Below are 15,540 nucleotides of genomic sequence, written 5' to 3' on the forward strand. Positions count from 1 at the left end.
TGAACAACAGGCTGAGGGGTGCAGATCAGAAAGATGGAAAGAGTCTCTCTTCCTATAAAGAATTTTTTAATGACAATGTTAAACTGTTGAATTAGCCAACTCAAAAGCTCCCTGCTCCTTGACTTAGATTATATATTTCCTTATTTTAAACTCAGCTGAGTTGGAGTATTCTGTTATTGCAGCTGACAGCATACCAGCAGACTTAAGTGGCATGTGGACAATGGCACTGTCTCAGTGTGGGAGGATGGAGAGGAGGCAGACTAATCAAATAGTAGAAACAGACTTCCCCTGCTGTCCTAGGTACTGGACACAGAGGTTCTGGCCTCTGGTCTAAAGTTGTTAACAGCCTTGCTGGAGATAAAGAGCAGACATTTAGAAACACTAAAAGGGAAGGCTTTAGAAAAGACCCCTGGTACAACACTAACCTGAATACAATTATATGGAACCAGCCAGTCTCCCATGATTTTACTAATAAATTTGGATTGTTCGGGATTTCAGATTACTGCTCCTTTCCATCAAGCCTGTGGGGACTGTCTTTTTCCACTCCACACTGCACCTTACTCTCAGCAGGAGACCTCACTTTTTCACCTCACAAAGAAAACCTAGGCAATTGGGGTGAACTTCTCAATCTCCAAACCCTCCAAATTCACATGCACTTTAATTCCTAATGATGAAGAGGCTGATAACTGCCAGACACTGAGAGTTGACACATTGCCTCATTTTCTCCTCACAACAAGGTCGCTACTAGTATCCTCATTTTATACACGAGGAAATAGAAATTTAGGAATACTTATCCACAGTCCGATAGCTAGTAGGTGATGAAGCCATAGGTAAACTCTAAGTCTGTATGACTCCAAAGCCTGCATTTCCCCTACTATTTCACTTTTCTCTCCTGTTCTTCCTTCCTTCCTTCCTCCCCACTCCCCCCACCCCCAACTCAGAGAAAGAGATTAGAAACCATGCCTTTCTCCCTTATCCTTCTTTAGGCCCCAGGGAAACAGTTAACATTGCAGAGAAACTGTCATCAAGACATTTATGAATATTAGATATGAGGGGCCAAGAGGGGGAAGACTGGAAGAGAAGGGGCACCAAAGGATCTCAGCAGCAACAGTATCCATGTTGCTCCTTTCTGTCATGGGAAAGAAGATAATGAACTTTGCCTGGCACACTAAATTCTAGATATCAATGAGATACCCAAGTGGATACATGTTACAGCAAACAATAAATACAGGGCTTAGATTATAGATGTGAGAATCATTCAGTTCAACTAACTGTAACAAAGACTATTCATTCATGCAACAAATATTTATTCAACACCAGGTGGCGCTAGTGGTAAAGAACCCACCTGCCTAATGCAGGAAATGTAAGGAATGGCAGTTCAATCCCTGGGTCGGAAAGATCCCCTGCAGAAGGGCATGGCATCCCACTCCAGTATTCTTGCTTGGAGAACCCCATGGACAGAGGATCCTGGTGGGCTACAGTCCATGGGGTCTCAAAGAGTCGGACTTGACTGAAACAACATAGCTCATAGGCTCTTGTATAAGATTTATCTACTTTCTTAATATTGAAATGAAAGGCATTTTTTTGGACAACAAGGTGTGTAATTTGGGGGAAAAAATCCTGGAACATATATCATCATAACTTTACTTGGAAGGCTTTGAGAAAGACAGAAGTAAAACCAAATGCTTGTTCTTAGGGAACTCTGGGTATGATTTGGGCGTGGGAAGATCTGGAGGAGATAGATAAAAACACAAATGAGTATAATTCCAGGCAGTCTGTGGTATGTGCCATAATCTCAGTAGAAATCAAATGTGATAAGAATGTGAGAGAGAAATTTGGTTGGAGACAGATCTGTATGCTGGAACCTCAGTTCAGTTCGATTCAGTTCAGTCACTCAGTCGTGTCTGACTCTTTGTGACCCCATGGACTTCAGCACGCCAGGCCTCCTTGTCCATCACCAACTCCTGGAATTTACTCAAACCCATGTCCATTGAGTCGGTGATGCCATCGAATTATCTCATCCTCTCTTGTCCCCTTCTCCTCCCACTTTCAATCTTTCCCAGCATCAGGGTCTTTTCCAATGAGTCAGTTCTTCACATCAGGTGGCCAAATTATTGGAGATTCAGCTTCAGTATCAGTCCTTCCAATGAATATTCAGGACTGATTACCTTTAGGATGGACTGGTTGGATCTCCTTTCAATCCAAGGGACTCTCAAGAGTCTTCTCCAACACCACAGTTCATTGGTCATTATAATTATTCATAACTTGTAAGTTAAATCATGACAGTGGATGGAGAGAGAGAGAGATGGAGAGAAGGAGAGAGGAATAAACAATGGAAGAATGGAAAGAGAGAAGAGATTCTGGGAATAAGCCTTGGGGAAGGGTCACATTTGGAGGAAGGAGGACAGAAAGGAGCCAAGGAAGGAGACAGAAGGAATATCCAGAGGAATAGGAGAATCAGAGTAATGTAAAGTCACAGAAATGAAAGTGAGGAAGAGTTTCACAAGAGAGAGCCAGTCTGGTCTGCAGCCTTTCATAAAGTAGGCATTCCTTTTGGCCTAGGTGACATCAGCGGAAGCTAGCTTCCGGTTGGGGAATGTTGGGAGAGGTGTTTTCCTGAAGTAGCCACTGGGTGGTAGTGGTGGCAGTGGCGGCAGCTGCAGCTATGTCCAGGGACTGGCAGAAACTTGGCAAAACTAAATCAGCTTGAAGCAGTAGGAGAAAAACTGGCTCCTGCCGGGGCTTCTCTAGTTTTGTGGACACTGGAGTGTCCTCTTGAGTATATGCCAAGCCTCAGATCACATTTGTCCTCCTCTGAAGAAGCCAGCTCCATCCCTGGGAGCAGAGTATATAATACAAAGTACTTCATAGATTAGCAGCATTTTAAGGTTTACAAGGGGCTTCCCAGGTGGCACAGTAGTAAAGAATCCACCTGCCAATGCAAAAGACGTAAGAGATGCAGGTTGGATCTCTGGATCCAGAAGATCCCCTGGAGGAATGCATGGCAATTCACTCCAGTATTTGTGCCTGGAAAATTCCTTGGACAGAGGAACCTGGTGGGCTTTAGTCCATGGGGTCTCAAAGAGTCAGACATGACTAAACATAGCAGCACACATAGTTTGCAAAGTGTTTTTACATCTATTAACCAGTTCAGAAAACCCTGAAAGGTTGGTATTATTGACCCCACTTCACTGATGAGAAAACTCAGTTATGAAGAGGGATCTGGGGTGACACAATTAATATGTGGAAGAACAAGGATTTGAATTCAGGTGTGTCTGGCTCCAAACACCTGGGCCTTTTGTGCAATATCACAGTGTTCAGCTATCCAGGACTCAGGCTATGATCTCTTATGCCTCGCCTACCTTTTATCCACACCCTCTCACACTCCCCACCACTGGGCAAGGATATTCAGGCTTTTCCCCCCAAAGAGATTTCTGGACCCTCCAGGAAATCTAGATTCTAGCTTCTAGAGCCTCCCCTGCAGCTCTGCCTCCTCCTCCCAGGATCCAGCTGGGTAATATTCTTAGAACCTGAAGATCAGGTTCAGAGTCTCCATTGCTTCGCAGCTCCCTTCAGAGTGGTCTGCTGCAGTCATCTCTCCCTTCCCAAGAGCGCTACCCACCTCACCCTCAGAGTCCTCCAGGCCCAGAGCTTGCTTCCTGAGCCTAAGACCTTCATAATCACTCAGCCTTAGTTAGTCCCAGGAACCTCAGGCCCAGAGCTCCTGACAATTCTGCATTCCCTAGTACTAGCCTCTTAAGCATCTAGGTTTGGCATCTGTTCTTTCTTGGCTGTATTCAGACAAGGGTCTTCTGGGGTGACAGAGAGATGAGAGGTGGCATGTAGGAAGAGGTAGAGACTATAAGGGAAGCATGTTGGTTAGCATCCTTGGGGAAGAGTGAACCGTGTCCTCACCACCTCCTCTTACGTGTGTAATTGTTCAGTCACCCGGTGTCTGACTTTTTGCGACCCCGTGGACTTCAGCATGCCAGGCTTCCCTGTCCATCACCATCTCCCAGAGCTTGCTTAAAGCCATGTACACTGAGGCAGTGATGCTATCCAACCAACTCATCCTCTGTTGTCCCCTTCTCCTCCTGCCTTTAATCTTTCCCAGCATCAGTCTTTTCCAGCTCAATAGGACTCTTGAAATTGGCAGGTGAAAAAACCTCATCTTTCCCCAGATCTACTTTTCCCAGAGCCTTCCTCATCTTTGTCAAGTCCAGTTGCTCAGGCCAGAAATCTGAGAGTTATTCTTGACTCCTCTCTTTCTCTTATATCCCTTATCAATAACTATTGTTATCTTTACTTTCAAAATCTGGCCAGAATCTGCCACTTCTTACAACCTTCACCACTGTGGTCCAAGCCACCATCATCTTTATTGGCAGTAGCCTCTGATCTGGTCTTCCTCCTGTGTACACCATCCTGTAGTCTGTTCTCAACATAGAGCTGGCCAGGGAGCCTTCTAAAATGTGAATCAGATCCTGACATTTGTCTCTTCCAAACCCTCAATGGCTTTTCAATCACTGAAAGAAGAAGCCAAGGTGTCCTCACAATGTCTTCCAAGGACCTTCATGATTTGGTTCGTGCTGAACACTCTGACCTCATCTCTGTGTTTCCTCTTCCTCATAATCATCTGGTCTTTGTTTAAGTAACTAAAGTCACTCAGTCATGTCCGACTCTTTGTGACCCCATGGACTGTAGCCTACCAGGCTCCTCTGTCCATGGGATTTCCCAGGCAAGAGTACTGGAGTGGGGTGCCATTTCCTTCTCCAGGGGATCTTCCCGACCCAGGGATCGAACCGGGTCTCCAGCATTGCAGACAGACGCTTTACTGTCTGAGCCACCAGGTCTTTGTTTAAAAGTCACCCTAATATTTAAAACAGAAACACTCTCTATTTTCTTTTTCTCCTATACTTTTTTCCATAGCAATGATCATGATCTGTATATTTTACTTGTTAATTTTATTATCTTTTCCTTCCCACCAGTATGTAAGCTTCATTAGAGTAGGAGTTTTTGTTTTGTTTAGTATTGGTGAACTACCAGTGCCTAGAGCTGGACCAAGCACATAGTAGGCTCTCAGAAAGTATTTGCTTATCCTTTCCTAGATTATGGCCAGTGGCTTAGAGAGGCCACTGAGATAGCAATTTGCCGGGAGCCAACACACGAGACCCTAACCCTAACAAGGCCATAAGGGAGAAAACCTGACAGGCAAGGCGGATCAGGTTTTCAGGGATTTTGAAAAGCTGCCCCCGGCGCTCACCTTAAAGATGATATCTGTCTTTCTGATGCTTGCCTCAATGGACTACTCCCTAATTTCTCTGACACAGGCAGGAAGGCCTTCCCCGATCTCTTCCCAAATAAGAATCAATTTAGAACTTTAATCAATAAGTTTCCCAGGTGGTGGTATTTTATGAGATTATTCAGGGTGAAAGGAGTGTTTTCATTTAAACTCCTTTGCTGGTAGTTTGTTAGCCAAATGCATTTATGCCCTTGGTACTAATATGCATGATTGCTTATAATATTCTAATCATAAAATAGCATAAAGAACCTGATTATATAAAAGCCCTAATAGATATAGAGACCTTTTAAGGGGTAAAGGAGTCCTATTAGAAAACATAAGAAAAATTATTCTATAGGTGGTTATTGGGTTGTGATTAGCTTGCTGTGTTTTTGCTTGCTGTATTTTTGCCTTTAATGTGCTAAGGTTGTGTTATAGAAACCATTGTTAATATAGTTAAAGATCTAGAGAAATAAGAACTTAGCCCTAGTGTGGTAACAATGAGATGGTTGTTAATTGTCAGTCAGGAGTGCTAGGCAGAAGCTGCCTCACCAAAGTCGCAGAGTCAGTATGGGGTAAACTTCTTAGATAAACGCAACTGACAACTTTTGCAGAAAGATTAATTTTTGTATTAACAAGAATATAATTCTACTCTGTACTATTTCCCTATGACACTGTTACCTTTCAGTTAAGGTCACCATAGAAACAGAAAATAGGTTTACAATCACCTGACCTGCATAAAATGTTAATAGCCCCAAGGCCAGAAGATCATGTGCTAAGAATTATTATAGAATTAGAAAGCAAAAAAATCCTGCTTTTCCTAAAAATCAAAATGATGTAATGCTAATCCTTTGTAACCATGAGTAAGCATCTTGTACCTTGAAAACGTTCTGTGAAAGGGTATAAAACCGGTTGTCTAAAAGTAAAACACAGACTTGGCCCTATCAAGGCTGGTCTCATGTGTCTCTCTCTCTCTCTCTCTCTCTCTCTCTCTCTCTCTCTCTCTCTCTCTCTCTCTCACGCCGTTCATCCTGAGGGTATCCCCTGGATCCTGCCGAGGCTGGACCCCGGCAGCAATTAAGTCCATGGATGTTAGAACCTGGTTCAAAAGCGAGCCTGCCTGGGTTCAAATCTTGACTAATTAAATACTTCAACTCTTTGTGCCTTAGTTTTCTCATCAGTAAAGTAGGGATAATCATGATACCTACTTCAGAGAGCTTGTAAAGCCCTTAATAAGTATAAAGCATTTCGAACAGTGCCTTGCATGTAGTTAGTGCTATATATACATTTCTTATCATTAGATGCACATGTAGTTAAGATTTATATCAGTAGTTTAGATTTTCTAAAACTTTTCAATGTGTTACCCATGTTAACATTCATTTCCCATTTTTCTGCTTATACAGATTTCTATGATCGTCCTTCAGGTTTGGTTATCTCCAGTCACCTGGCTCTTCCTGTGTCAACTTAGATGTTTCCTTGTGTACTTTCTCCTACTGTCATTTAGAAGCTGTTAAATAGTAATCTCGCTGGGCCGCAGTTTCCCAATCTTGATGGGCCTTGCTATCGCTAATGATTTCCCAGGACGCAAGGAGGTACAAGCCCCACCCCCAATCCCGCCTCCTTGGTTATGCCCTCTGGCTGCCAAGGGGAAGGGTGACAGAGTCAGCTGGGCTCAACCTCAAGGGGACCAGGTAGGAGACATGTCAAGTTTCTTCTGTAAGGGTGGCAATGGGTTTTGGGCTGGCCCAGGCTGGGGGAAGACGTCAGAGATCACTGTAGTACAGAGACACTGGGACCAGGGGCGAGAAGTCACTGTGCGGAGAGATGCCCTCTTCACAGGATGTTGCTCTTCTGATGAGCCGGGAGAAAATTTGGGTCTGGGTATCTTCCCACACTGGTCCTGGTAGGCCCCAACTCCCTTCAACTAGCTAAGCTCTGAAGGACAGAGTTAGCTGCAGAAGAACAATCCAAATCTACTGACTGCCCTCCTGAGCCCCAGTGCTGCCTGCTACCTACTACTCCCTGGGCTGGACCAAGGGATCTCTGGAAGAAGCCAGGCTGGCCTAGGTTACCTCCAGATGCATCCTCTCAACCCCTACTTGTGCCTCAACCATTGCCCTCCCCATTCTCTGCTTTCTTTCCCCAGGTTAGGGCTAGGGGGCCAGGGAAATCCAGCTACCCTCACTTCTGCCCTTTCTGTCTCTAGGGGGACCATGGCCAGTACAGAGTCCTTGCTGTTCACAACCTTAGGCGCCCACTCAGATCCTGACAACAGTGAGATGGAACTGGACTGCCAGTTTAACGAGGAGTTCAAGTTCTTCCTGCTGCCTATGACCTATGCAGTTGTCTTCCTGCTGGGCCTAGGCCTCAACGCCCTGACCATCTGGCTCTTCCTCTTTCGCCTCCGACCGTGGGATGCAACAGCCACCTACATGTTCCACTTAGCCCTGTCAGATACTTTGTATGTCCTATCACTGCCCACTCTTGTCTACTATTATGCAGCCCGCAACCACTGGCCCTTTGGCACTGGGCTCTGCAAGTTCATCCGTTTTCTCTTCTATTGGAACCTCTACTGCAGTGTTCTTTTCCTCACCTGCATTAGTGTGCACCGCTACCTGGGCATCTGCCACCCACTGCGGGCGCTGCGCTGGGGCCGCCCACGCCTTGCTGGCCTTCTCTGCCTGGCAGTTTGGTTGGTCGTAGCTGGCTGTCTCGTGCCCAACCTGTTCTTCGTCACCACGAGTCCCAAGGGGGACACCATCTTGTGCCACGACACCACTCGGCCTGAGGAATTTGACCATTATGTGCACTTCAGTTCGGCAGTCATGGGGCTTCTCTTTGGTGTGCCCTGCCTGGTCACTCTTGTCTGCTATGGACGCATGGCCCAGCGCCTGTATCGGCCCTTGCCAGGGGCCACCCAGTCATCTTCCCGTCTGCGCTCTCTGCGTACCATTGCTGTGGTGCTGACTGTCTTTGCTATCTGCTTTGTGCCTTTCCACATCACCCGCACAATTTATTACTTGGCAAGGCTGTTGGAAGCTGACTGCAGGGTACTGAACATTGTCAACTTGGTCTACAAAGTGACTCGGCCTCTGGCCAGTGCCAATAGCTGCCTGGATCCTGTGCTCTATCTGCTCACTGGGGAAAAGTACCGACGTCAGCTCCAGCGACTCTGCAGGGGTAGGAGGCCCCAGCCCTCCAGGACTGCCTCCTCTCTGGTGCTGGTGTCCCTGCCTAAAGACAGCAGCTGCAGGTGGATAGCTGCCTCCCAGGACAGCGGCTGCCCCACCCCTTGGGCAGATAGTTTGTAACATTGGAAGCTGGGAAGTGAGAGAAAGGGGGTGAGTGCAGGGCAGAAGAGGGGGAATCTAATAGTGACACCGGATCTGGCTGCTTTCTCCTCTTCTCTGGGCTCTGGAAAGAAGCCCTCATCTTAAGGTTTAGGAGGAGCCAGAGAAATCACATGTGAACCTATCATTCCTAAACCCTTCAGTTGCCCTCTCCTTTTTAGCCCAAAACACTAGAAGCCACTCTTTTTCCTCAACTCCTTTCTCTTTGTTTCTGTCCCCTTCCTGAGGCCACTGGTCCTGTTTCTTAGTCCTACATGACTTGTGGCCTCTCCCCCTGTTTCCTTGTACAGCATGCATTCCTTCAGCCAGACCAGAGCATTTAACTGGAGGGGTGGAGAAGCTGGGGTGATCTCAGGATTGGGCTGACTTATTTGGCGGTGATAGCCAGAATCAAGAAATGGGGGCCTCAGCATATCACAGGTGCCTGGGATATGACATATATAGTGCCCACACCCACTCCCTGGTTTCCCCTGGAAGACAGGATAGTCCTGCTTACCCAGGCGCTGAACTAGGGCACAGTCCAGACAGCCTGCTTTCCAGGGTCCCCACATGCAGCTGGAGACATGGCTCTGTTGAGTGGTATGTAGCCACGACATAGAGAGGGAGCCCTCTCATGGGGTGGGAAGTCTTCTCATCGGGTGGGGACCTTGAGAAGCTTCAGGGGCAGAACCCAAGCTGATAATGGCCTTTGGAACAGGAATGGGATTGGCCCTTCTTTATGATGTTTGCTGAGAACATATTTGACAGCTCTCCTATACTTAATGAAAGGCAGAGTGGATGGCTCAGAATAGGAGGGAGGAGTTCTCGTGTCTATGGCATAAATTCCAGCACCAAAGGGTGGAGCAGGTTTGTGCAGAGATCGGGGTGGTGACAGGGACTGAGGCCCACAGCTGGCTCTTCACTGGTCACTCCCCTTTCTCTGGCTCCTGTCCTAGATAAATGATAAATCTGTCCACCAGCTCTTTCAGATCAGTCTTTAGGACTTTGAGGACAGGGCAAGGCACAGGGGCTAGGACAGCTTCCCTCAGAGTTTGCCATCCAGTCACTCCTCTCTAGCACCATCTTTGTGCTTACAGGCTGCTAGGAGTGGAGGTGGGATGTGAAACTTGGGGAGCTAACCCTCAAGCCATGGGAAGAATTTCTGGTCAGGCTTCTATGAGAAGGGTAGGCTTACACTTCTAGGCATCCACTGTAAATCGCCTTCCAGCCCTTTGGTCTCCTGAATCTCCAGCCTTCCTTTCCTTTTGCCCTGCCCTCGCTGACCTGACTCTGATCGCTTACTTGTCTCCTGGCTTCTGTCGGGTCTCTGTGGAGAGTAAGATTAGGGCTGGTCTGCAGGAAAAAAATACTCCAATGTCCCTGAGTCCCCTTTTGCATTCTTTTAAGGGCTCCCTCTTCCTCTCTAGATATCAAGGCCCACTTTCCTTTTCCTTTGTTTGTCCTTCTTCATCACTTTCAGTCTCTTCTGTAACAGATTTCATTTTGTCTTTAAAAAATTCTATTCATCTTATTCATTTCACTGTCAAATTTCTGATAAGAGTACCATGAATCCCATTTCCTCACCACAAAGTCATCCCCTAACTCTCTGGATCTGGTTTCCTTCCTATACTTTTCCATACCTAGAACACAAATTGCCTCATAAGGAAAACCTTTAAGGATCTTTTCTCTGCCTTCATCCCCTTTGACTTTTCTGCTTTGCTTAACCCTGTTGCATACCTACTTTAAAGCTTTTTTTTTTTTTTTTATAAAAGCCGCATTAAAAAATTCCACTGATCCCTGAATCAGGAAGATCCCCTGGAGGAGGAAATGGCAACCCACTCCAGTATTCTTGCCTGGAAAATCCCATGGATTTCCAGAGGAGCCTGGCTGGCTACAGTCCATGAGGTTGCAAGAGTCAGACAAGATTCAGCAACTAAACAGCAACAGCATGACAATATAAAATAAAAATTTGGAAGAAAATATTCACCTCTACTTCACAACCCTAGACAATTCTTTTCATTTTTCCACGTTCCATGCTTCTCTAGTTTATATAATACATATGTGTGTGTATATATATATATATGTATAGGTTTAAATGCAATCAATGTACATATATTTAAAAATTTTTTTTATTGCAAATACTCTCCTTGTGTTACAGTCTTTCATATTCATCATTTCAATGATGACATAAAATTCTATCCATCAGTAGATCCTATTTTATTTGACTGTTCTATTATTGGTCATTTAAGGAACTCCCAGTTTTTCTGTGCTTTGAATAATTTAATGCATATAGCTTTTTCCTTCTTTGTAATTCTCTTCCTAGGACAAGTTCCCAGGGGTGGGATTACCAGATCAAACAGCATGAGTGGTTTCATAGAGCTTGATTTCCCAAAGGACAGCACAAATTTTCAACATCAAAATGACACGTGAGTGTTCCAGTTCCCTTGCAGCCCGGGCATTGGACTTTATAAGAAATCTTTTTGGATGGCTTAAACATTTAACTTATTAATTTCATTTCTTGGATTACTCATAGGATTGAACACTTTCCCACATGTTCACTATTTGTATTTTCTCTTGGGTGAATTGTCTGTTCATATCCTTCTTGAATTGGTATCTTAGTGGTATTCTTTTCTATATAAATGTATTCTTTATTTGACATACATGTTAACCCTTTGTCATATTTGATATAACCATTCCATTTATTGTAATGCTTTTAACTTTAGTTCCTTATTTTATCTCCTTGCTTTAAAATTTCTCTCTGGTAATTTGCAACCTTGTGAACATAGTAAAAACTGTTGAATTGTATACTTAGAAATGGTGAATTCTATAGTAAATAAACTACATCTCAATAAAACTGTTAAAAAGAAAAAACATTCTCTCTTCCTACTTTTCTCACTCTTATTACTTCTTCTCTTTGCTTGCTGCTCTTTCTTTTTTATTCCCTAAGTGAACAGAGTTCCAAAATCTGTCATAGTCAGAGCATTTGGGGATTATTTAATCCCCTCCCCTCATCTGAGCTTTGATTTTTCTCTTGGAGAGAGCATATATGCATGTGAATACAATTCATTTGACTCATAGTCCTTGAGAGTACCTTGGAAATCTTCTAGGGCCTGGGCACTGCTTCACTTTACAAAGGAGGAAACAGGTCCTGAGATATGACTTGCTTATGACTTAGTAAGTTAGGGGCAGAGCAGAGACTAGGCCCCAGGGCCCCAGAATCCCAGAGCTCCTTCCATTACACCAGGCCAACTCAGTTCCAGGTCTGACCTTTATCCCAAGCTCTACCTTTATGTCTTCAGTTGCCCAGTGGACAATTTCACTTGGATCTTCCATTGTTACTTCCAACCCAAATTGTCAAAAACTAAACTCCCTAAACCAGTTTCCCTACTTGTCTCGCTCATTTGTGTTTATGGCATCTTCTTTTCTCAAGTCACCTAGGCTTGAGAATACTCAGGTAACTTTGACTCTTTGCCCTCCCTGTTTCCTTTATAGTTCCAGTGCTACCATTCTATAAAAGAAGGCCAATTGTAATTGACATGATGAGGGAATAAATGTCTGAATCTCATGAAATAGGGAGAGCAAAGAGTCAGAGTTGCCTGAATGTTTTCAAGCTTAGGTGACTTTATGGTTCCAGTGCTACCATTCTGGGGCTTCCCAAGTGAGTGCAGTGATAAAGAATCTACCTGCCAGTGCAGGAGACGCAAGAGATGCTTGTTCGATCCCTGGGTCGAGAAGATCGCCTGGAGTAGGAAATGGCATCATTCCAGTATTCTTGTTTGGAAAGTTCCATGGACAGAGGAGCCTGGTGGGCTACAGTCCACGGGGTCACAAAGAGTCTGAGCTTTGTGACATGACTGAGCACATACACTGCCATTCTAATACTGGCTCTTGTCACTTTCTCCCTGACTGTCACTGCCTCCCAACTGGTCTTCCTTACCTCTAATCTCTCCTCGCATGATATATTCAGTGCATATTGCCAGATTAATTGGCCCCAAAACTGCTTTCACAGTTTCACTCTCTCACTCAAAATTCTTTCATGGTTCCCCATTGTCTACAAGGCAAGTTGAAATTCTTTTGTCAGAAATTCAAGAGTGCTAGTGCATATACCTCCTCATCATTAGCTTCACTTCTCCTCTCTTTGTTTTTACTCTTAAAAATTAAATCCCTCTTGCCAGGTGTGTGAGAAGGTGATCTGTGAACTTAGTTACCATCTTTCCATTCTTTGGCCACTGAATAAAGATTGTGCTTTGTCAAAATGCAAAACAAAAACACAGAAGAAGAAGAAGAAATTCAAGAATGCCTTTTTCAGTCTTATTTTCCATTCTTCCCCAGTACAAATCTCTCTTCTCCAGCTATTTTGATCTCCTCATTCTTTTTTCCAAATATGACTTCCACTTTCTTACATCTCCACTTTTATTCTTCCTTTCCCACACTCTTGAATGCCCTCCCTTTGTTTTCCCAGTCTCTTTCCTACCCAGTGTCCAAGGCCCCAGGTGGCACTAGTAGTAAAGAACCTGCCTTTCAGGGCAGGAGACCTGAGAGAAATGGGTTTGATCCCTGGGTCAAGAAGATCATTGGAGAAGGAAATGGCAACCCACTCTAGTATTCTTGCCTTGAGAATCCCATGGACAGAGGAGCCTGGCTGGCTATGGTTCATAGTGTTGCAAAGAGTCAGTGTTGCAAATGACTGAAGTAACTTAGCATGTACACCCAAGACCAAGCTTAAGTCCCACTTCCTCTGAGGACTTCTCTGCTGACTCTTTTGCACAGTGACCTTCCTGGTCACTCCTACAGTAATTATTGCCTATGTCAGTCATTTGGCACTTATATTGTCTTTTGATATTGCTTATACTGCTATCCTGAATTGTTATTTAACCCTTTATGTGTGTTTGTTTTGAGTTCCTACCTGTGATAGAAAGGAAAGAGCATAGAACTAAAGATCAAAGAACTAAGTTGGAGCCCTGGTTATGAAAGTGGGGATCAGGTGTGTCACTTGGGTGAGTCACTCAGACTCTCTGAGCCAGTTTCATCATCTGTAAAATGAAGATTGTAATCTCAGCTTTAGGTATTCCAGTTTATGGCAAGACTCTGTGAATCTAGGGAGCTAAGAAAATATAATTGTTTGTTATTTTATTATCCCATGTGCTTAATAAATATTTGTAGAATGATTACATGTAGTAATTTAGCTTAATGTTTCTTCTTCTGGGAATATTTCCATGTTAAGAGGCCACAGACCAAGGAGTCTGAAGATCCAGGAGCACTTCAGGAGTAGTGGAGGTTGGAGGGCATTGGAAAGATACTTTGAAGGAACGTAGGCTTGTCAGCAGTGGCTGCCACAGGGGCAGGGGCTCTGGGTACAGCAGACCTGTGCATGGCATAAGCCCTCTTGGAAGAGGTCACCATTAACCCCACCATAGAGCTGCCAGAACTTACACAGGACTGGGGAAACAGACTCTTGGAGGGCACAAATAGAACCTTGTGTGCACCAGGACCCAGGAGAAAGGAGCAGTGACCCCACAAGAGACTGACCCAGACTTGCTCGTGAGTGTCCAGGAGTCTCTGGTGGAGGTGTCAGTTGGTGGTGGCCTGCTGCAGGGTTGGGGGCACTGAGTGTAGCAGTGCGTGCATGGGACATTTTGGAGGAGGTTGCCATTATCTTCATTACCTCCACCATAGTTTGGCCCCAAGTAAATAACAGGGCCAAATAATATTTCTTTCTATAAAGAAAGCTGAGTGCCGAAGAACTGAAGCTTTTGAACTGTGGTGTTTGAGAACACTATTGAGAGTCCCTTGAACTGCAAGGAGATCCAACCAGTCCATCCTAAAGGAAATCAGTCCTGAATATTCATTGGAAGGACTTGTGTTCAAGCTGAAATTCCAATACTTTGGCTACCTGATGTGAACAGCTGACTCATTTGAAAAGACCCTGAGGCTGGGAAAGATTGAGGGTGGGAGGAGAAGGGGATGACAGAGGATGAGATGGTTGGATGGCATCACTGACTCAATGGACATGAGTTTGAGTAAACTCTGGGAGTTGGTGATGGACAGGGAGGCCTGGCGTGCTGCAGTCCATGGGGTCGCAAAGAGTCAGACACGACTGAGAGACTGAACTGAACTGAACTGAGGCTTCTCCAGGATGTCTCACATCCTACTACATTGGCTACTCACTGCTTGGCCTACCTGTAAGAGTACTGTGGATATGAAGAGAAGGAGAAGTTTGTGTATCTGAGCTTTTGCTTTCCCCACATTTTCTACTATAGCATCCCACAGTCCCTAACTGGTTATGCTAAATGCTTCACCTAGGCCCTCTTCTGTCTCATTCATGTGATGAAACTCACTGTCTTGGTGAATGAGGTGATGAGGAGTAGTAGAGGAAACAATTTTAGTCACATAACCAGATGGTATCTTTGAATTCTTGATTTACTGCTCATTAGATGCATGATCTTGGACATGTTACTTAATCTCTCTGAGCTTTTAGTTTCCTCACTGATAAACTGGAGATAGTAATATCTATTTGGCAAGGCTGTTATGAAGTATCAATGGAGTAATGAATGAAAAAATATCATTTTACAGTTCCTATGGGTGGAAACCCCTTCTCAAAAATTCTTAGTGTAGCTGGACAAAGAACCAGAATTCTAGATATGGATTTGCTAATACTTAGAAGTGATAGTTAAGTTCATGACAAGAATGAATCCCTGAGTGTGAGAAGCAGAAGGCTAAGAACTGATCACTGAGAGATGACTACTATAGTGATGGATTGGTATGAAACAGATTGGGACTGTGGCATTGTATCAAGGGAGAAGGGAGTTTCCACCCAAAAAGGATTTATAAAAGTTATCCTTTGAATGAAAGGAAAAAAGAAAGATTAAGAAAGTAAGCAATGGTGTCAAATGCCTAAGAGAATTCAGGGAGGATGAGATATTCAGAAAGGTA

General features: G+C 44.5%; 1 protein-coding gene across 4 annotated transcripts in view; it reads left to right on the top strand.

Annotated features, from left to right (window-relative positions):
• The window catches only part of P2RY4 (pyrimidinergic receptor P2Y4), a 36,241-nt gene extending 22,007 nt beyond the window's left edge, over window positions 1-14,234 (top strand). The window contains exons 2-4 of one of the 4 annotated variants that reach the window (XM_061136506.1): window positions 6,682-6,702; window positions 7,485-8,531; window positions 10,931-14,234. In XM_061136506.1, the coding sequence (XP_060992489.1) occupies window positions 7,492-8,531; window positions 10,931-10,991 (1,101 nt within the window). In that variant the 5' untranslated portion in view covers window positions 6,682-6,702; window positions 7,485-7,491 and the 3' untranslated portion in view covers window positions 10,992-14,234. The other 3 variants (XM_061136504.1, XM_061136503.1, XM_061136505.1) reach the window with 3 other exon arrangements.
• The last annotated feature ends 1,306 nt before the right edge of the window (window positions 14,235-15,540 follow it).

This window comes from Dama dama, chromosome X, assembly GCF_033118175.1.
Source record: "Dama dama isolate Ldn47 chromosome X, ASM3311817v1, whole genome shotgun sequence".
Classification (NCBI taxonomy): Eukaryota; Metazoa; Chordata; class Mammalia; order Artiodactyla; family Cervidae; genus Dama; species Dama dama.